At 37.6% G+C, this 23047-nt stretch overlaps 1 protein-coding gene across 1 annotated transcript in view; it reads left to right on the forward strand.

The window, feature by feature from the left end:
• The window catches only part of LOC129738305 (G protein-coupled receptor kinase 2), a 175453-nt gene that overhangs the window by 141253 nt on the left and 11153 nt on the right, over positions 1 to 23047 (forward strand). Inside the window, exon 6 of the mRNA XM_055729490.1 lies at positions 16668 to 16773. Coding sequence (XP_055585465.1) covers positions 16668 to 16773 — 106 coding nt within the window. The remainder of the gene's footprint in view (positions 1 to 16667; positions 16774 to 23047) is intronic.

The following is a 23047-nucleotide window of genomic DNA, read 5'->3' on the forward strand; positions in this document are numbered from 1 at the left end:
ATTGACAAAAATGAAAAAAAAAAATGGCAAAAATTACCAAAATTAAAAAAACATAAAACAAATTTTCAAAAAATCACAAAAGTTACAGAAATGACTTAAATTACACAAGTTACATCATTAAAGAAAAAAATTACCAAAAATGATGAAAATACCAAAAAAAATTATAGGCACCATTTAATTTAAACATTTGTTTTTGTGTGATTTTCATCCTGAATCTTTTTCAATCGCCTTCGTAGTATAATCGTGCAACGTCAGCGATTCGAACGGCAACTTTCCGTTCAAATATATTCCTCACGAAATCGGTTGACTGAAATGCAATTGAACAGTCAATCAGCTCAGTCAGCTCCCCGTAACAACAAATACGGGCAGCGGTTTCTTCACCCGTCCGTAGTCTTCGTCATCGTAGATCAAAATAATACGATGAAAATCAGGAGCCAAGAGAAAGGAAAGGACTTTAGAAGCTTCCCCTGGGATTGATGGCAGAGGGACCGAGCTGATTCCCTGTGTTATTTTCCACATCGGTTACTGTCAGCAATCATGATTTCAATTATGATAGATGGATATATTATCGATTTGGAATGGAAAACCGAGGAATTTCCGATTATTATTTTTCTCTTTTTCTCTTCAAGAATTTTTAATTCACGGTTTCTAAACCAAGACTTTATGATCCAAACCCTTTAAGAAATTCTTTAAAATGGTTCAAAGTTCACGACAGCTCCATCGAAATGATGGGGTTCAACAATGTTGCAAACCATCGAAAACGTGAGCTGCGTCGTTATTTTCGACAATTGCCATCATTCGGGCGCTGCTGCAGTAGTTTAGTCTGGTGGTGTACTAAAGCACCATCTCATTCATCCCATTCATCCCATCGTCATCGTTGCAGATTCCCGGTTTGATGCAATGCAGAGTCTGGCTGCCACCATCTTCCCAACAGCTGCCGGTGAATTCTTGTGATTTTTTTACCTCTTTGCTGGCAGCCACTGCTATTTGCTCACAATTGGCAGGATTCAAAGGATTCGGTGGGAATTTGGGACACACATCAACATAAAAAAAGGAGCGAAGAAAACTCCACCGAATGCGATTGTTGGAACAGATCGAGATAAGAATTTACCGTTCGTCCTTTGTTGGGTGGAAAATCGTGATTCCGTCGAAGGAAATTACTTTCGCTCGTTCGAAATTGAAAACGAAATGAAAACGATTTTTTTTTCGCTCTGTACAAATCAACCTGTTCAATTCAACAGAAAGCAAAAGCAGCTATCAAAACCACAAACGTCTCACAAAAAAGCTCATCCCTGCCAATCGAGCAGCTTTTGTCGAACATTATCTCGCATGTTTTATTTTATTAGTAATTTTTCCCTGCTCTGAAGGGTACTAAAATCCAACAAACACGTAAAATTTTACGGTCACTCAGTCAGGTTGTCCCGGAGAAAATTTTCTTATCCACCCACGCACAAGCCGGCGAAAGATTTCCCACCCGGAGCCGGAGAGCTAAGGCCAGCTCAGCAAAGACACCCGCCTATCGGAACAAGGCTGACGAAATAAAAAAGGGTTCCGCCCGACGAAATCCCCAAGACTTTTGATCGTCGTACATGAATCGGTTGGTTTATGAGCAGCTCGGCTGGGGCGTGTCGGTTTGAGAGGAATAAATTTAAATTTAACCCTTGAGGCCAACATTGAGCGAAACAAGATTGACTCCACTCTGTTGTTTGTTTTTTTTTAAAGTTGAATGTTTTGGTATTAAAATTTTTTTGTACATTTTTTTTTATTGTTCAACACTCAAAAAATAAAAAATGGAAAAAGGGTGTAACATAAAAATTACACCATTTATCTATAGGGTCTACTATTATGAACAGTATAAACACAATTTTAGAGCAAATCCGTTTTTTCCTGTTAACGGGTGTTGAATAAAAAATGAGTATGTTTTCAATACCTTTCAGTAGCTCAAATAAAGAGCGTAAAATTTTCTTTTTCCAAGAAAATTGCTCTTTGGGCTCCCTAAAAACAGTAGGCGTGTTTGGTTTTGCTAGTTTGAATTTAGTCAAAGCAAAGATGGCGTCAAAACAGCACGTGCTCCGCGAACGCATTGTACGGTTCTACGAAACGCATTTCCAGCAAGGAAAAAAAAGTTCACGGTGGCACATTTTAAGGAAGAAAATGTACCTGTTAGTACGGTATATCGTATCCTGAGTTCCCTGAACGTAGAGCGGAAGGTCGGAAGTGGTCGTCCGGTGACGATAATGACGAAGCAGAGGAAGACATCGTTAAAGAAGCTGTTTGTCAACAAGGACGCAACCAGCCTGCGTGACGCCGGTCGGAAATATGGCTACTCCCACGTATTGATCCATCGTACCCTCAAGATGGAAGGAATCGTCTGCAGGAAGAAGACGAGGTCGCCGGAGTACACGGAGGAGCAGATTGAGACGGTTAAATCACAGTGTCGGTGGATGACCAAAAAATACCGCGGGACGTCATTCGGTCTGGCTGGCTGACGTACCTTGAGGAGAAAAAGATACCGTTCGTGCCGAAAGATCGTAACCCAACAAACTTGCCCCAGTGCCGCCCAATAAAGGATTTCTTTGGCTCACTCAGTGCCCTAGTGTATAAAAACAATTGGAGGGCCAAGGACACGAAGCAACTGACTACAAGAATCCGGAATTGTATCTGGAAAATGGACATAAGTGCCGTACAACGTTCTTGTGAGAGCATCGCGACAAAGTCGAACATCAGACCACGGCCCTTACTCAAACATTCGCTGACATTTTTATGAAGAAAATACATTATGTTATTAATAAAAAATACTGAAATCGATGAAAAAAAAAACCATTTTTTTTATATGTGATTGAAAAAATTCTCATTTTTTATTTAACACCCGTTATGTTCTCTATTGTCTTCTTTTACAGTGAATCAGTAAAAAATAAGATTCTAGTTAGTCGTTGGCCAGAGTGATCAAATTTTTTATCAAAATCTGCATTTTCGCTTCAGCACGGACCAATTGCGATGATTTTTACCACTTTTGTTTCAGTCTTTCGAATAGTTTTCAATAAAATCTGCAGGCTTCACATGTTTTCTCAAATTAGATATGGTATGGGCACGAATAATTTCAATTCGCTTGAGAACAATTTGGCGAATTCATCTCCTTCGGTACGATCTGGTGGACTTTGTTGGATTGATACCAAACTATCGTGTCCTTCGAGAAGTGAACTGATGCCAAATCCGGCCTAAATAGTACTGAGTGATGATTAGACTGCCCCAAATTTGTATGAAAATTCAAACTTGTGAAATATTATGCGCTGCAGGCTAAAATTGATCCTAGGCCTAGTACAAGATTTCATGCCATATTTGGGCCAGGTCGGATCACGGGGGGGGGGCCGTTCAACGAGCCAGAAGTTTGTATGAGATTTTGAGACATTTTGGTCGAGAGTAACATGAAAACCAGTTTTTCATAAATAACTTTGGCCCCCTCGGCCAATTTTTTTTGCCATTTTGACGCAGCATTAACAATTATGGGCTTGTGATATAGCTCAGTTGTAAAGTCTGTTGTCTCCTAAGCCGATGTCCGCGAGTTCGAGCCCAAGAGTAAACATCGAACACAGTTGTACCGGATATGTTTTTCCATAACGATCCGCCAACTGCAGCGTTGATAAAGTTTCGAATGCAATAAAGATGGTAAAACGACTATAATCGAAACAAAAAAAAAATAACAATTATGAATAATGAATTTAGCCAATTTTTGAAGCCTAATAACTATTTTTATTTTATCTCGACCCGAAATGCAATCTTCTTACGAAATATTCTTCATAATTTAGGCTTTGAGAAAAACCGTATTTAAAAGAAATCGGCCGTCGGGGACCAAAGTTATTTAAGAAAAACTAGTTATTTGATGGTGCCGTCATCGATGAAAACGCACACCGATTTTCCACACAGCTGTTAGATGGAAGCAGCTGGTTTTTTATTCCGCCCCGGCTTCTTCTGCTTCCTATATGTCTTTAGATCTAATCTTACCTTGACACGAAGGACGGTGTTCAGAGAGGATCCACGTTTTTGGCCACATCCCGACCTGAGGTAGTTTCTGGTCCAAAGTTTTGTCCACCGGGCCAGGTTTTCGACCAATTTTTTTGTCCATGAAGCTGCTTTGCTCTCCATACTTCCGAATCGAATTTCAGATCGCTCCAATGCATAGTGGTTTAAAACTCGAAAAACGTGATCATGGGTTTTTTGAACGCCTAAATGTCAAAATAGCTTCATAGTATAATCTACAATGTTTCATCATTTTAAAATGCGCATATTTTGTTTTAATTTTTTTTTTCTTGATCAATTCACCTGCAAGTGCGATAATTTTTCTATTTTTTGTGTTTATCATTTTATCACTATAAGGTCTTGGAAAAAGTTGTAGATCATCAAATTTTAATAAACTTTGTTGAAGACGTTAAAACTCTATCTCTTGAAACAACATGTTTTAAAGACATTTTTTCAAAAACTAACTTCAAAAAACGGAACACTTGTTTAACTTTTTTCGAAGCGAGTTTTGGGACTAACTTTGTTTGAGAGAGTTGTGACAATTGTAAAACTACACAACTTCATCGAAGATGTCAAGTCTTTATTTCGAAGTGATGATTTTTTAATGGTACTTTTTAGGGGATTTCATTAAAAAATTGCATGTTTTTATTGTTCAATATCTCTGAAAGTGGCAAACATACCAAAACAAAAATATATACATTAGAAAGGACAATCTTTCAACTTTTATGAACATATAGTTTCATTTGTATGCATGAGGTTTTGCTACTAAAAAATGAAAAAAAAAAATGAAAATATATGTCCATGAAAGTTGAAAGATTGAACTATCTAATGTATATATTTTTGTTTTGGTATGTTTGCAACTTTCAGAGATATTGAACAATAAAAACATGCAATGTTGTAAAGAAATCACCCAAAAAGTACCATTAAACTCCAAAATAGTAACTTGACATCTTGAGGGCGTTCGTCAGTGGTCAGTTAGGGGGTTCTAAATTTAAATTCAGCTAGAAATGATAACACTAAACTTTGAAGCTTCGGATATAGGAATCAATTCAAAGAATAATAAAATAAAATACCAGATTAAAAAAAATTCAATCCAAATTCATAAATAAATTTGAGATCTGGGCAGAAACAAAGAAAATCATCTTAAATAACATTTCTTTTCTGCATTTCAAATTAATGATTTATTGAAAAATTCGCGGTAACGTTATGAATTTGAAAAAAAATCTCGGTTTGATATGTGAGTTCTTGATAAGGAAAAAAATATATCTATTTTGAACTAAACAGAATTTAATCAAATACGTAGTTGATGATTGAATTTAGTTTGAGAAAAAGATGAATATAATAAGTTATGTTTCAAAATGCCAGTGATCAAAGCCAAAGATAAATTCATATTCCAATTCTTCCAGTCATCATAATAAAACGCAAAAAATGTTTATTTAAGAAGTTCACTATAAGAACTTTAAATATTTTTAAAACAACATATTCAATTCATCATTAATAAAAATAAAAATAAGGAATTTCAAGTTTTGTTGAAAATATCGAAGGAATAAAACAAATATCTACTAATTTTATTACAATGCGCATTAAAATTTAGCTTTAAAGTTGCTAGTTCGAAACATTTTTCGAACATTCATAGAATATTTTAGAATCTTGGTCGTTTCCAAAAAAAAGACGTTTAATAATAAGAATAAGTGTGGACCAAATAAAAAGATTTGTCGTTTTTCAATAATTAAAAATTGGATTTAATATTAGGACAATTAAATTCGATAAATTTGTTTGGAAATTAATCCAAAATGAATGAAAGAATTTTGTATCCAATCATCTAACCACTTAAAAAACTTATTTATAAAATTTAGTTACCTTTAATTTTGGAGATATGCCGATAATAAGTTTAAAAATTAGTAAGGTTTGAGTGAAATCTATCATTGAAAGCTGATGACAAACCTATACGGAAGACAAAAACTGATTCTGAGTTTGTTTATTGTCATTCATTCAATAAAATAATAATATTTTAATTTCAGCGATACAATTTAAACAGATTCAAAAGAGGTTTATTCTACAACTTTTAGAAATGTGTAAAGCTCTCTGTTAATGCCCAAATCTAAGTACCACCCTGATGGTTATTGCAACCCATAATATCTCCTATTCAATTAGTAGTTTCAGTACATCTCTTATCAGAGAGTACCTAGAGAGTAAAAAAAGGCCTTTCCGAACACTACCTCTACTCAAGCTAGGTTCTATTACTAGAAGCAGCAGAATAAAAGATAGTGTCCAATAAACCGTAGTCGAGTGTAGTACTCTTTAAAATAAACCGCGTTGTGATTCCGACAAATAAAGTTGTTCTTATTGCTAGTGAACAAAGCGTTTCTTAGGTCGTTGACCTTTTAATAGTGACGATATCACGCGCGAGTTGTGAAGTGTTAGCTCGGCTGGACCACGGCACCCCGGACGTTCACAGGTGCGTGAACATTTTTGGTCCTTGGAAGCCGGATTCGTGTCGGGTCGCGATATAAAAACGTGGACATTGTGAGGCTTTGTTGGCCTATTGTGCCGAAAACAAAGACCGTTGTACGCGGGTCAACTTGGCGTCTAGTGATCGCCATTTTCTACGTTGGAGTTATCACCATCGTCATCGAGTTGCTGATCATCGAAACGTGTTTCATCTCCCGGGAAAATCGAGCCAATTTTCCTTACCTGGATTCCATACGGTGGCAATACGGATACGACGGAACGAGACTAGCGGAAAAAGCCTGGAAAAATCGATCGAGCTTGGGATCGAAAAATATTGGATCGAGATTGTAATGTGTTTGCAACAAAGGGCAAAAAAGTGTATTTTTGCATGGTAAGGGATCTGTGGCTGCTTCATTGCATGCGGAGAGCCACCAGATTTGCGTGGGTGAAAATTGGTAGGAATTTTCAAATAAATGAAAACTGCATGCGAAGCTCATTCATTGATTTATCGACAACTTTTTTGCTAAATCCCTCTGGTATCAATGGTCATACATATTTTCGGGCTTAGAATTCGCTGGCTCTCTCTACCATCAGTTGTTTGTTCGCTTGTTGAAATCCCCTCGCTGCTGTCAATCTGGGTGGTTAGTCAACGGTCGTGTCACGTCGCGGAATCGTTGAGATGAAACGGTGAAAGTGATAAAAATTAAAAGTGAATTTGATCAAAAAGTGCATCATAATTGAAAATAACTGAAAGTGATTAAAAGTGGACAGTGCAAACGAACTTGTGTTTTGTATTTTCCCTGAATATTGATCGAACTTCTGAATTAAGTGATTACATTGTGATTAGCTTTGGACATAGATCAGTGATAATTAACTATGTCGCTTCGTGAACTATCAGCCAAAGAGCGAAGGGCTCTAAAAACGATTGATTCAGTTCTGTGCTTTGTGGACCAACATTCAGACATCGATCATCAACAAGTTGAAGTTCGTTTGCAGCTGTTAGAAAGTGCATACAGTGAGTTTGTGCAAATGCGATTGCAAATAGAACTGCTGCTCGAGGATGAGGACGTGAAGGAAGTGGTCGACGAAGATGCATCGGACACTGAACGTCTCGTCAGTTTGGGCGCAGCAGCACAAAGAAGGGAGGAAGAAAGTGATGCGATTTTTTCTAAAGCCGAACTGAAGTACTGCCAGGCCAAATCAGCATTATTGAAATTTTTGCATGCAGACATCCAGCATTCCAACACACAACCATCTCACCCAACTGCACCCGCTGTGGAATCGAGGGTAAAACTTCCCGAAATACGGTTGCCAACCTTTTCTGGACGATTAGAGGAGTGGATCCCATTCAGAGATGCTTTCAAAAGTCTCATTCATCAAAGTGATAAACTCTCTGAAATGGATAAATTCACGTATTTGAGGGCCTCACTTTCAGGAGAAGCTCTTCAAGAAATTGGATCGATTGCCCTATCTGGAAGTAATTATGACGTCGCTTGGAATGTTCTCGAGGATCGCTACCAAAATCACAAGCTCATAGTCAAGGCACACCTGGACTCATTATTTGCGATTGAGCGAATGAAAAGGGAAAATTTCGAATGTTTGAACCAACTGATATCTGAGTTCGAGAAACACCTCCAAATGCTTGCTAAAATTGGAGAGGACATCGGTGGTTGGAGCACCATTTTGGTGCATATGATTTGTTCCAGATTAGATCCAATAACGTTGAAGCTTTGGGAAACCAATCATAACTCCAAAGAAGTTCCCTGTTATGATAATTTGATTACGTTTCTCAAGAATCACTGTTCCGTCCTACAATCCCTTTCATCATCGTCATCTTCTGCACAGCCAGAGAACAGGAAGCCACGATTCGGGGTGAATCACGCCACAACTTCAGGTCGATGTAGTTTTTGCGCCGAATCTTTCCACTCGGCCTTTGTCTGCCGGAAGTTTCAGAAGATGACGGTTGCCTAAAGATATGAAGCTGTAAAAAAGATTGGTTTGTGTATGAATTGCTTATCAGGTGGTCATCTAGCACGAAATTGTACCCGAGGATTCTGCCGCCAGTGTGGCAGGAGGCATCACACGCTGCTGCATTCATCGAAGGAAACGAACAGTGTAAAACCGAAACCCTCCGATGCGTCGGTGACAGCGATCAACCGTAACCACCCCGATAATCGATCAACAACACAACAGCAACAACCCTTACCCAGGCAACAACAACAACAACAACAACAGACCCAAATAGTTACAGACCCAAGACCTACCACATCAACTGCATTACCAATTGTCAATGAAACTTCGCACAGTACTCACCCACTGCATGCCACAGATCCTAACCCACAACCACTTACCATTGCACTCCCCTTACACTCCACCCACCAAATTCTTCTATCAACTGCCTTGGTGAAGGTTTCCGATTCGACAGGCCGAAGCGTTCTAGCGAGAGCACTGTTGGATTCCTGCTCCCAAAATTGCTTTGTCACGTCCAAACTTTGTCGTCAACTCCGCTTGAAAGAATTCCCCGAAATTTTGAATCTGCATGGCATTGGAGGCACCTCAGGCTGTTCCAGAAAGGCTGTCCGTGCAAAGGTTGCACCTCGTATTGATCGGATTTCTAGCTTTTTGGAAGAGATCCACTTCAACGTTTTACCAAGTTTGACGGTGCAGTTGCCGTCTCAAAGTTTCTCCATTGGTGATTGGACTATTCCAAGGCACATGACCCTAGCAGATCCTGAATTCCATGAAAAAGGGGAAATAGATATGCTGATTGGTGCGGAATATTATCTCGACTTATTACGAACCGGTCAACATAAGGTCAGCGAAGATGGGCCTACTATGCAGGAGACTGTATTCGGATGGATTTTGGCTGGACGAATTCCGGAATCGAAAGGCTCATCTACTGATTCAGGCGTTCAGCTATGTACGATGTCGGAACTTCATGAACAGGTCACCAAGTTCTGGGAATTAGAGACATTTCATGTGAAGAGCACCAACTCCGTGGAAGAATCCTTGTGCGAGGAGCTTTTTCAGCGAGAAACTACTCGAGATGAAACTGGCAGATTTGTAGTATCGTTGCCCAAGAAGGATTTTGTTCTCAGTAAGCTCGGTGACTCCAGAGCCAATGCCGAAAAACGCTTTTACGGATTGGAGAAGCGTTTCGTGAACAATCCATCGATCAAGGAGATGTACCTGAAGTTCATTCAAGAATACCAGAATATGGGTCATATGAAGCTGGTTCCAGATTCTGAAGAAGTTCTGCGTTACTACTTACCCCATCATCACGTCTTGAAGCCAGAAAGTACGACAACGAAATTAAGGGTCGTCTTTGACGCTTCCTGTCCGTCAACATCAGGAGTTTCCCTCAACGATGGCCTCATGGTTGGGCCAATAGTTCAGGACGATTTGATCACCATTGTCACCCGATTTCGTCTACACAAAATTGCAATTGTGGCAGACATTGCAAAAATGTACCGCATGATCAATCTTGCGGAATCCGATCAACGATACCAGTGTATTTTGTGGCGAAATGATCCGTTGGAACCTCTCAAGACCTACAAACTTACGACCGTTACTTACGGTACAGCGAGCGCACCGTTTCTGGCAACTAGGTGCTTACAGAAGCTAGCAGAAGATGGAGAGCAGAGTCGTCCTTTGGCCGCAAAAATTCTCAAGAAGAATTTTTATATGGATGACGCATTGATCGGTATTGATACCCTCGAAGAAGGAAAACAGGCAGTGAAGGAGCTTAATGACCTCTTATGTTCCGTTGGATTTGTCCTGCGCAAATACAATTCGAATTGCGAGGAAATTTTAGCAGATATTCCAGCAGATCTCCTTAGTGACAGAACTGCGTTGGAGTTGGATTCTTTCTCTACTGTAACTACCCTTGGTCTTATTTGGGAACCCAGCACCGATTTGTTTCATTTCCGTATACCGACCTGGAGCTCTTCATCCCGTATTACAAAACGTATCGTGCTGTCTGACGCCTCCAAGTTGTTCGATCCTCTCGGCCTTGTTGGACCTGTGATAGTACAGGCTAAAATGTTTATCCAAAGTTTGTGGCAACTGAAATGTGGCTGGGACGATCCTCTGACAGACGAAATGCAGCTGTTTTGGACGGAATTCCGCAGAAACCTTACTTCTCTCGACACCCTGTTGATCCCTAGATGGGTGGGATTTTCTCCAAGTAGCGACGTTGAACTGCATGGTTTTTGCGATGCTTCCGAGAAGGCGTATGGCGCATGCATTTATCTGCGATGCACTCACGAAGATGGATCAGTTTCTGTTAAGCTGTTGGTTTCGAAGTCACGCGTAGCTCCTCTCGAAGATTTGAAGAGAAAGAAACGGAAACAATCAATCCCTAGGCAAGAACTTTCGTCAGCACTCCTCCTAAGCCATCTCTACGAAAAATTCTGCAAAGGTACGGCCATGGACGTTAGAAGCTATTTCTGGACTGATTCTACAATCGTCAAATGTTGGCAGTTCCGTCGCGATGGCAAGCATTCGTGGCGAATAGAGTCTCCGAGATCCAACATCTGACCAAGAAAGGAGTATGGAATCACATTCCGGGTACGGAAAATCCTGCTGATATAATATCTCGAGGAATGACACCTGTCCAACTGCAATACCAAATGTTGTGGTTTGAAGGCCCCATTTGGTTGAAGCAAAATAGATGCACCTGGCCAGTTGAGATAGAGTTTTCGCCCGATCAATTTGACAAAGAAACGTTGGAGGAAAAATCGTCTGTGGTGTTGCCCGTTGAAGTTACTGCACCGAACGAAATATTTTCTCGACTTTCCACCTTCACGCAAACGGTCCGTTTGGTAGCATGGATGCGACGATATTGTCACAACGCTAAAAAGCGGAATACGAGAAAAATCGGTAACATTTCCTTTGAAGAATTCCTGGAGGCTTCAAAAGTTTTGGTTAAATTGTCTCAAGCAGAAAGTTTTGGCCAAGAACTCAAGGATCTGTCTCATGCCCAAGAAGTGAGAAGCACCTCCAGAATTGCCAGTCTAAACCCTCATTTAGTCGATGGAATAATACGTGTCGGCGGCCGGTTGGCTAACGCGCCAGTTTCTGAAAATCGCAAGCATCCCATCATCCTCGATCACCATCATCCTCTTTCGATCATGATCGTCCAGCACTACCACGAGTTCCTGTATCACGCTGGGCAACAACTCCTGATTGCCAGTGTCCGCGGGAAGTATTGGGTTACAAGTCTTCGTGGGTTAGCCCGAAAAACCATCCATAGTTGCGTTCAGTGCTTCCGAGTCAAGCCTAAGGTGATGGAACAACTTATGGCAGATTTGCCACCCGATCGAGTGAACCCTGCACCTCCGTTTCAGAAAGTGGGCGTAGACTATTGTGGCCCTTTCTTGATCACCTATCCTCATCGTCGAAGTTCCCCCATAAAATGCTTTGTGTCGGTTTTTGTGTGCCTCGTTTGCAAAGCTGTCCATCTGGAGCTGGTCGCGGATCTTACCACTGGAGCATTTCTTGGAGCCTTGAAAAGGTTCATTGGTCGACGTGGTAAACCAATCCTGATTATGAGCGACAACGGAAGGAATTTTGTCGGGGCCAGACGTGAAATAGCAGAACTTCAACGACTACTCCGAAGCCAACAATTTCAAACCGGAGTGATATTCGAAACCTGCCAGGAAGGGATCAATTTCAAATTCATTCCCGCTCGATCTCCCAACTTTGGTGGGCTCTGGGAGGCCGCGGTGAAATCTTTCAAGACTGCTTTTAAACGAACTGTTGCCTTAAAAGTGCTTCAGTACGACGAAATGACCACTACGCTAGCTCAGATAGAAGCAGTATTAAATTCACGTCCCCTGACCCCGTTGAGCGATGACCCAGATGATTTTGAAGCTCTCACCCCTGGCCACTTCTTAATTCAACGTGCATTAACTGCCCTCGATGAACCTGATCTAACTGATACGCCAGAAAACCATCTCACCATGTGGCAAAGGGCCACAAAATATGCTCAGGTTATATGGAAGAAGTGGTCGAAATTGTACCTGTCCGACCTCCACAACAGAACGAGATGGACTCGAAAGCGAAACAACATTTCGGTGGGCAGCATGGTGCTGCTGATGGATGAGAGGTTACCGTCATTGAAGTGGCCCCTAGCGCGTGTCACGGAGGTTTTCCATGGGTCCGATGGCAACATTCGAGTGGTCAACGTACGGACGCAGGACGGGACCTACGGAAGGTCAATATCAAAGATCTGCGTTTTACCGATTCTGGACAACTTCCAGAAAGCCGATGGGGAGAACTAAACTCCCCCAACGAAGGTGCAACCGCACCTGCGGGAGTCTCTGGGCTCCCGCGTTCCAGTTAAGTATTTTTTTTATAATGAACTTCCAAAAAGTAAGAAGAATGTTTATCCTCCAGCATTGATCGTCGTCGAGGCCCGGCGTGGCCGGGTCAGCGTCCCAGAAGGTCCCCCGTCTGCTCGATATATCCTCTACAAGGCTTTCCCTCCGGTGAAAGAATACGCATGAAGATGTCTTGGAATGTGCATGTCGTCTAGTCGTGTCTGTCAAAATTATCAACAACCAGCAACGTATTTTCCATTAGCCCTTTGTGCAATTTAATAAATTTATTTTCGAGGAGTGAGCAGCTTGATATAAACCAAATGATGCCCAGCAAGGAGGACTGATCTACCTCCATGCGCGACTGAAGCAGTTTCTTAGCATGGCCAGCTTGAGAACCACTTCATCCAACTACAAGGCAGCTAGTTCACGGTCGAGCAAGCCGTGTCCACCAAGCAGCCCACTTCCATGGAATGAGGACGGCGTCATCGCCGTAGGGGCGGTCGCGGAGGCCATGGGCCCATGGCCTCCGCTCCAGGCAAGTTGTTGTAACGTTCACCATTTCAATGTAAAAAAGCACCCTCTCATTTTAAGCGGCGAATGATGGTTCCTGCCGGACTCCGGCAATGCGAGACGAGACGAGACGAGGTACCTGAAGCATCGAATTGGTCCCCAGAACGAGCGATTCCCACCACTACAGCATCCACATCGAAGCCAGCAGCCAGCAGCCAGCTATACAGTCCACGAATCCCAGGTCTCGGTGGGTAGGCGTAGTCCGGACCAATGAATCCCGAAGCGATCGACGAATTTAGGAACGGTACACCTGCACAAGACGAACACCCCAACAAGGTTTCTACATCTAAGCACCATAAAAAAATCCAGTGTACGATTTTAGCAGCTCCCCGACGGTTAGGCGTAACCCGAACCAACTACAGCAGAAGCAGAGCGAATATTTTGGTAGAATATCCATCTTCACGGCAGAAATCCCAACGAAAACAAACGGCAAAAATCCAGAATGTATCATCTTACCGAGTGTTTTGAACAAAGTACTTTGAAGAAGTGATGATACTGTTATGAAAATGTACAAAAGCAGTTAGAATAAGTAGAGGTTTATAATAGCGAGAACGAAGTTAAGAATGTTAGAGAGAATAGGGTCTTCTTGTTGAAATCTGATAAATTTCAAGGCGGCCGGCGCATGTTAATGCCCAAATCTAAGTACCACCCTGATGGTTATTGCAACCCATAATATCTCCTATTCAATTAGTAGTTTCAGTACATCTCTTATCAGAGAGTACCTAGAGAGTAAAAAAAGGCCTTTCCGAACACTACCTCTACTCAAGCTAGGTTCTATTACTAGAAGCAGCAGAATAAAAGATAGTGTCCAATAAACCGTAGTCGAGTGTAGTACTCTTTAAAATAAACCGCGTTGTGATTCCGACAAATAAAGTTGTTCTTATTGCTAGTGAACAAAGCGTTTCTTAGGTCGTTGACCTTTTAATAGTGACGATATCACGCGCGAGTTGTGAAGTGTTAGCTCGGCTGGACCACGGCACCCCGGACGTTCACAGGTGCGTGAACACTCTCATTAAAAATGTGTCAGAAATTACTAGAGGGAGTTTAAAAGCGAAAGTTTTGCTTCATTTCACAAATTTGTTGAAACTTGCAAAATTGTTTGACTTTTGCTTTATAAAACCTCTTAAATTCAGTTCGGTTTGAAACTTCTCCAAAAAATCGTTAAAATTCCCGTTTTTTACGAAATGGGGAATTTTTTTTTTTAATTTCGAAACTTTATCCATGGAAAAGTTATTCTAAAAACTTTTAAAAAAATTTTTTGTCATGTCTCACAGTTTTGTCTAAAAGTGCAGAAATTTCTTAATGGATTTTTACCCTTCCCTTAAAGTTATTTAGAAACAAAAGCTGTTAAAAGGAAAAACTAAATACATATTTAGAATCAGGGCACTCAAATGAATCAAAATTACCTCCTGAATTCTTTGCAACTTGGAAAATTTTAAGTGAATGTTGTGCCTTTGTGTAATTTATCGAAACCATTTTGAATGTGAAGTTGAGTATTCTGAAATTTTAGGAACCAGAAATAAAAAATAAAATTGAGGCTGAAATTGGTTTTTGAAGACTTTTTCATATCAGCATATAATTTTTAATGGTATGATTTTTTTTAGAATCAAAGTAATTAGTGGGCAATAAAGTAATGGATACTGGTTTTAGTCAAGTGACTTTCAGATTTTTTTGCTAGTTTTTTTGACTATCGTGAGTAGGTACCAAACTCCTGTCACATGACTACCAACTCGATGTGTAAAATTAGTATTCCATTTTAAGACGAGTTAGACATTTGAAGATCGAGATTTCAGTTTCAATAATCAAGGTTTGAGAAAATTTCTTTTCGAAATTTACAATTGAAAATTAGCTTCAATTTGTAAATGTCATGTAGTGTCTTAAATGAAATTTCTTAACCCTAGAGTGATATAGAATTAAATCCGCCAATGTTTTAATGACATATTGTTAACGACGTATTGTTAACACTTATTTCCAACACCTTATTGGGATAAAGTAGTTTCCATTTCTAAGGTAAATTAATTTCTCAAACTGGAAATTTTAAAATCATTATTATTTGTTTATATGAGACCCTCAGAGTCAAAGGAGTAAAAGTGTAGAAATTATCAAAGAATCTCCATATTTCAAGCAATATTTGGTGAATTTTCATATTTTTAGAATTTTAGTTTCACATATTCATACGTTCGACTGAAAATCAATTTTTTTCAAAACATAAATTTGATTTTCAGTTGGCTGATTTTTACTGCAAAAGAAGTTGGCCTCCTAAATCGTTGAAAATCACTAGTCTAAATCTATTATAAAGCTACAAAGAAATCAATTGACTGCTGTAAACTGTAAAACTGCTGAAATTATTATTCTAATGAATCCAAAAATTGCATCAAACTCCCTCGAACCAGAAAGATACAGGTATTTGAAAACAGCTAGGTTTTTTTTTAGTTTTTTCTGTATACCTCGTTCTAGTCTGAATAGTAGTATAGAGTGTGTTGGAAAACTCTTTCAAACATACTTTTCATGTTTAAGCTCTGCTTTTGGATATATCGTTAAAAACATTGAATAGATTTTTTTTCTCTCTTCTCCACACGAACGCAGACATTAACGAACTGCTCATTTGACTATCTGGACAAAACTTTCTTTGCCTGAAATTTCACTGTTTCTTAATATAACTGGTAAGAACATCACCGTATAGGTAGGAGCTAATTTATCGAAAGTTATCTTCATTTATCTTCACTTTTCACAAATTAAAGTTAAAATTTTGTAATTTTTCGCGACTTGATGAAAAAAACACGTGCGTTCCGATTTGGTCAAGGCCTACTCCTCTTTCTTGCTGAGCCAAATCGCAGATTACTTTGTTTGAATAAAAACTGCTCAAATTCGAAAAACACCTATAAATAATTAAGAAATCTGAAACCTCAATGGTTTAAAGCGATCAATGTTCAGTTATCGTGCCATACCTCCAAAAACCTCAATGGTGTATACATTTATTATAATCAAACATCAAAATATGAACATTTTAAACCGTGATTTTCTGAGGATATCATGCATTTATCGTAAAACTTTCCGGTCGTTCTTACGTCCAACCCCCGCAGCTCTAATATCCTTTTATAAAAAAAACCAAATCATCTCTTGATTATTGAAATCAAAGCTCTTAACAAGAATCGACACCACCTTGCTCTGGATGGACCGAGCCAGTTTTTTTTTCATTTTCACCATCAAATTCTCGTCACAGTGTTTAACGCTACTCTTAGCATCTTATGGATCTTTTTCGCTCATCTTTGCTTCTTTCTTCTTCTTCTTTCTGTACCTTTCCAGATACCTCCAGTGGAAATGGCTGGAAGCCCAGACGATAACCTACAAAACGTTTCGCATGTACCGGGTCCTCGGAAAGGGGGGATTCGGCGAGGTGTGCGCATGTCAGGTAAGTAAACCATCGTCGAAGACGGCACAACGAACGATGATCAATCCGAAACCGGGGGGGAATTACTTTTACGCGGTGGGCCACACACATAAGTAAGGTTACTGTCACCCATCGATGACGATGATGCCACATCGCGTTTTCCAACTCACTCTTCCATCACGGCTTGCGCCCGAGAAAGGGGGGATGATTCTTCTTAACACGAGAGACAGACCGGTGGTTTTGTTTCTTTGGTGAAAATATGAAACCCACCTTTCCCACCTTGCTTCGCCGCCCAATTTTGTGGGTTGAGCACGTGTATTTTCACCTGGGCGCCCTCGATCTTGCAAAAGTATACCCATCGCCGTCTGCCATGAGGTGTTCCACGGAAAAAGCAATCAAGGGAAATAATCCCCGCAGCAAGTCGACGAATCGCCGTGTCGTGAATCGGTGGAAAATTTCTTCACCCGGACCAGCAAATACGAGAGTTGCAGAAAGGTTTCCGTTCCGTTTCCATTTGGTTTGGTTTTCCTATTTTTGCTAAGCGTATTTTCCCGGCAAACTTCACTTTATTTTTCATCTTTGTGGCCTCGCGCGGTGACAATCGTGTATTGAATTTAATCTTTTTGTTTTGTATTACGATCCGGTGCCGGATTGGGTGGAAAATTTTTTCCCGAGCAAACATCTGCTGCCGGATTAATGAATGTGGAGCATTGCTGGAAAATTCTGGGATGATTTTTTGTTGTGACGTAAACTTAAATAAGGGTGCTACGGTCCTAAATTTTGATTTTTTATGCTAATTTATCGAGAAATATTCATCGACATTGAAAATAAGAAGAAGAATCTTCCGATTGAAATATCAAAATGTATAAATTGAACAGAAATTTACTATAATTTTTGGAGTTTCTGTCGTGGAACAATGTTTCAAATTTGAATTAATCGTTCTGAGCTTTAGAATACAAATTTTTATCGTCATTATTAAAACTTGAAATACTATGTTCCAAAAAATGAAACGCTTTCTAATCTCGGAGGTAAATAAGAAGCTTTTTTTTGGAGTTAACAAATACCTATACATTTTTAAGACTAAATGAAACCTGGCTTCTTATTCAGGGCACCTTAATATTTGTCCAAACTCAAACAAATCAATAGATGAATGATCTTTCGACTATGTTTACCCTATACTGCTAATCGTGTATAAATTTAGATAAAAAAGAATTCATAAATTTTCTTCCTATTTACTATATGATTTAAAGCAAAAATTCAAATATTTTGATTTCTCAGACAGAATCAATTTTAAAGCCTTTGTTATCAAGCTAAATGCACTGTTTTTAGGAAAATATTTGTAATGTCAGGCTTGGCAATGATCTCGAACATTTTAGAAAACTAATTGTAGTAAAAATTTGGGAAAGTTCTATCATTTTCCAGCGATTGACGCCTTAGTGAGAGCGAAGCGAACTGTGAAATGAAATGTTCATTCGCCGGATGAATTTTCAAGTTCTTTTTTTAAAGGCCGGCCACAGTGCACGCGAATTGCGAAGCGGTTCAACACTAAAAAAAACCTTTAGTGTTTTGGAAAAATTAATCACACGAGAAAAAATCATTGCAAATTAGAAATAAGAATCAAAAATGTGTAAGTAAGTAAGCGCAAGAAACAATTTGCGTTAATTCTGAAAAAATGCGTAAATTGCGGAAAACCGCGTAAAAAAGACCTTGTGAATTTGAGGATCGTGAAAACAAGACCGCAGGGGGACATAAAGAGGAATCTTAAGGAAATGAATAAACGGTGCCAGTACGCCATTTTGAAACCCAAGAACGCGGATTCCACCTAACTTCAAAATGCAAGTGACTGAAAATTGCATAAAAAACCCACAATATGGGTATGGTACGTTATCTTCAAATTCGATATGGCGGCTTTCGCTCAACTTTAAAATATTGAAAATGACTGAAAATTGCATAAAAAATCCAAGAAAACTTATGACATCAATATGCAAACATTATGAAAATAATATGGTAAACAACATTATGATAAAAGAAATACGATACTCTGACAAAAAAACATGAGAAGAATATGACTAAACTATGAGAAAAAGTATAGCAAAAATTTAATAAATTTGACAATGAAATGACAATGCCATAACCAAAATATAAAAACAAAATAAAATAAAAATATGATGGCAGAAATTTGACTACAAAATGAAAAAAAAAACTGACAAAACTATCAACAAGATTAACGAAAACTTGACAACGTTATGAAAATATGGCAAATATAATAAAAATATGACAACTATAATAACTAAAAAAAAATTAAAAAAATATGACAAAATTTGCCAAGAATATGACAATACCATGAGAAAAATATTACGAATGTGATAAAAATATGACATAGTTATGAAAAAAATAATAAAAACACGACAAAAATGTGACAAAACTATGACAAAAAAAATGTCGAAAAATTTACAAAGCTTTGTTATAGTTTTGTCAGTTTTTTGCCATTTTATTGTCAACTTTTATCCCTTTTTTATTTGTCTTATTTTTATCATATTTCTGTCAGTTTTTTTTTTTTCATTTGACTGTAATTTTTTTTTTCATAGTTTCGTCTTTTTTAGTTTCGATTAAAGTCGCGTTAACTTTCTTTGTTCATGTCATTCACGACTTATATCAATGATGTATCTATCGAAGAATTACTGAAAACACTTATCCGGTACCACTGTGCTCGATGATTACTTTTAGATTCGAACTCACGGTCATCGGCTCAGGAGGCAACTGGCTCGCTAAATGAGCTACATCTTTCACATGCTCATAGTTTCGTCTTTATTTTGTCATTATTTCGTCATATCATTATTACATTTGTCATTTTTATGTTAAATGTTTTTCACGATTTTTTCGGATTTTTTTCTCCATATTTTGTTTGATTCTTGTGATTTGATTCTCGTATTTGTCATCATTTTGTTATTTTTTTGACATATTTTTGACAGGGTTGTATTTTTTAATATTTTAGCAAATTTCTCATAATTTTGCAATTTTATTGTAAAATTTCTGCTATATTTTTACTACCTTTGTAATATTTTTATTTATAGTTTATCACAGGGGTTAACAACCTTTTGAAGCAACGGGTCAAATTTAATTTGAAATCTTTTTGGCTGACCGTACTCAAAATAATATTTTTTAATAGTCAGAGCTTTCCGTCAATTTTTATAATGACAAATGTTTGACGAAACAATAACTGAAACAGAGAAAATTTAACGATTAGAAGAAATAGGATATAATCACTATTTTCTTTAATCAAGGTTGATAATATCAGCCGAAATTGAATATTTATATCACCAAATTCCCATCATATTTGAATAACTTAATTTTCCTAATCGATTTGAATTTTATTTATTCTTACTGCCAGAAACATAATTTGTTTCCCTTTTTTTATTCGAAACCAAAATAGTTTTTAAAAAGATTTGAACTGTTTTCTAGAAAACACTCATTTTTGTACGAACTTTTGTTACAATTCGACATCACTTCAATTAAAGTTTTAATTGAGAAAAATATATTTCTAGGAAATCACCGTCTCCTCAGGGTTGTACTTTGAATTGTTTTTGAATTTCAAAGTCTTAAAATCCTTTTCTCTGTTTACATTTTTTTAAGTTTTTTTTTTCTAAATTCAAGTTCTGTCCTCGAAGACCTGTTTTTTTCTACAAACTGTAAAAAAGTCACAGAAAAATTCCTTATTTCACAGTTTTAAAGCAAACTTCGTCAAAATTACAATTTACGTTCCTGATTTTAATTCTTTTTTTTTACAGATTCCACTGGAAAAGGCTTTCTAAAGCTGGTTTATGGAAATTTTATGAATGTTGAATGTTTATATTCAATTAAAATTACTGAATTTGATGATGATTGGCATTGAATTTTTCTTTTAAATTTTTAAAAATATCATCACAAATATTCGTCACAAACTTTTTAGGTCGAATCAATTAATGATACATTTTATTTTTGTCGAAAATTCAGAGTTTTTGTCCAAAACTTGGTCGTGAGAAATCTTAAATCGATCATCCAATTATTTTATTTTACTTTCCTTCTTTTCGTCAATATTCAAGATCAAAAATTATTTACTTCTAATGGTATTCGTTTTTGTTCAGAACTAACTTTTTTTTCCAAATTAGATGAAATAATTTACCTTTCAAAAAAAAAACTGCTGAGTATTTATCACACAACTTTATTTTTGCTTGAATCGAAAAAAAAATCTCACTAACGGACTAAGAAATGTCTGTGATTATCTGTGGCCAATAAATAAAAATAAAATGCATTTAAAAGAACACATTAAATGCTTAACATTCTAGAAAAAGTTATCATTCTGAATGATTGCAAATGCAACTACGAACAAATAAAGTCATACTTGATCAAATTACTGACATATTTATTTATTTTTTCAATTTGTTTGAGTCAGTATTTTATTATGATTGAAATCTATCGTTTAAAATCATTAAATTAAATTTGAGAAAAGCTTCGCGCGCCGCACAAACATGTCTCGAGGGCCGCGGTTTTCTCATCCCTGGTTTATCATATGTTTGTCAGATTTTTGTGATTTTATTTTAAATTTTTGTTATTATTATGTCATATTTGTAATTTTTTTCAAATATTTGTCCTAATTTTAGTTCGGTCAGACTGTTGTCATTTTATTGTCGAATTTTGATCATTTTTTTTTTCATATTTGTCAAAAAATTGTCATATTTCCATCATATTTGTTTGACATTTTTTTGTCATTTTTGTGTAAAAATAATTATTCATATTATTGTCATAATTTAATAATATTAGGCATAGTTTTTTTTACCACATTTTTGTCGCATTTTATTCTAAGTTCTGTCATTTGTCACCTTTTTGTTTGGCATATTTTTGCCATAGTTCTTAAAGTTTTTTGATTGTCGTTTGATTGTCAAGTTTTAAGTATAGTATTTTTTTCAAATTTTTGCCACAGTTTTGTTATATTTTTCTCATTATTTTGTCTTATTTTTTCAACATTGGTCATATTTTTGAAAAAAAAATTTCAGTGCTTTTACAGATTTTTTACATTTTCGAGCCCTTTCACTCAATACCTATATTGTGAGGGTTTCATGTGCTATTCAGGCACTTCCAGCATTTCTGTTGTGCGGAAGCCGCCATTTTGGATTACAAGATGGCGTGGGACAACGAATTTCATTTTTATCCGTTCAGCCTTTTCTTCCTCTACACATATACATTTTTGAAAAATTGTCATTTATGATGAAAAATACCCGAGAGAATATTTTCAGTGTATGTACGGATGATCACTGGATAGATTCGCGCGATAAATCGCCTGCACTGTGGCCAGTCGATGTTTTTTCAACAATTAAGTAGTGTTGTTTTATTTTCTTACACACTAAACGAATATTACCGAGTTCCTTTCATGCGAAGATCGGTAATCTGTTCGGTAGTTTTTTCATCGCCCAGAAGGGACGAAGCTGTCAAATATTACGGACCTTTTTTGGTAAACAAAGCCAAAATTCGACTGATTATATTTAAAATCATCTGTCGAAATATTGTCCACGTCCACTGTCCACGTGACTCATTATATTACCGATCAACCGGTGTTTTTGATCCGAAATTCCTATAATTATTACCGAAACGCCGGCGTTTAACCGAAAAATCTATAAAAGCTCGGTAATATATACCTGTTGAGTTAACCGAAATACCTGTTATATTTAACGAAATATCTGTATATATTACCAAAATACCGTGATCTTTTTAAGCTGTAAAATTTCGGTAATATTTTCCGGACAACTAGTAGATTTTACCGAAATACCTGTAACTATCAAAAATATATTGTTTACCTAGTTCTACCGAAAAAATTGAAGAAAAATCGATATTTTTATCGAACAACCGGTGGTTTTTACCGTAATACCGCTATTTTTTACTGATATCGGTAGTTCTTGCCAAAATATCTACATTTGCCGAAATTCCAGTAATATTAACCGACAACTGCAATTTTTTTCTTTAATTTATACCAAAACTCGTAAAACGTTCCAGCTTCTGATATACTTCGTAACACGCAAGCTGAATCAAATCTCGAGTCTCGGATCATCTCGCGTAATGCACTGTGCTGATTGCGATTATAAGCTGAAATTTCAGATCGTTTTATGGTTTCGGTACCGAACCGAACATTTTACAGTTTTCGGTTACTGTTACCGGTATGATACCGACATTTCCAGAAGACGCTTCCATTTTATTGTTCGCATTGATTTTATTATTTATTTTCCTTTTTATTTTTATATAAAAAAGAATAAAAATTAAAATA

Source organism: Uranotaenia lowii, chromosome 1 (genome assembly GCF_029784155.1).
Source record: "Uranotaenia lowii strain MFRU-FL chromosome 1, ASM2978415v1, whole genome shotgun sequence".
Taxonomy (NCBI): Eukaryota; Metazoa; Arthropoda; class Insecta; order Diptera; family Culicidae; genus Uranotaenia; species Uranotaenia lowii.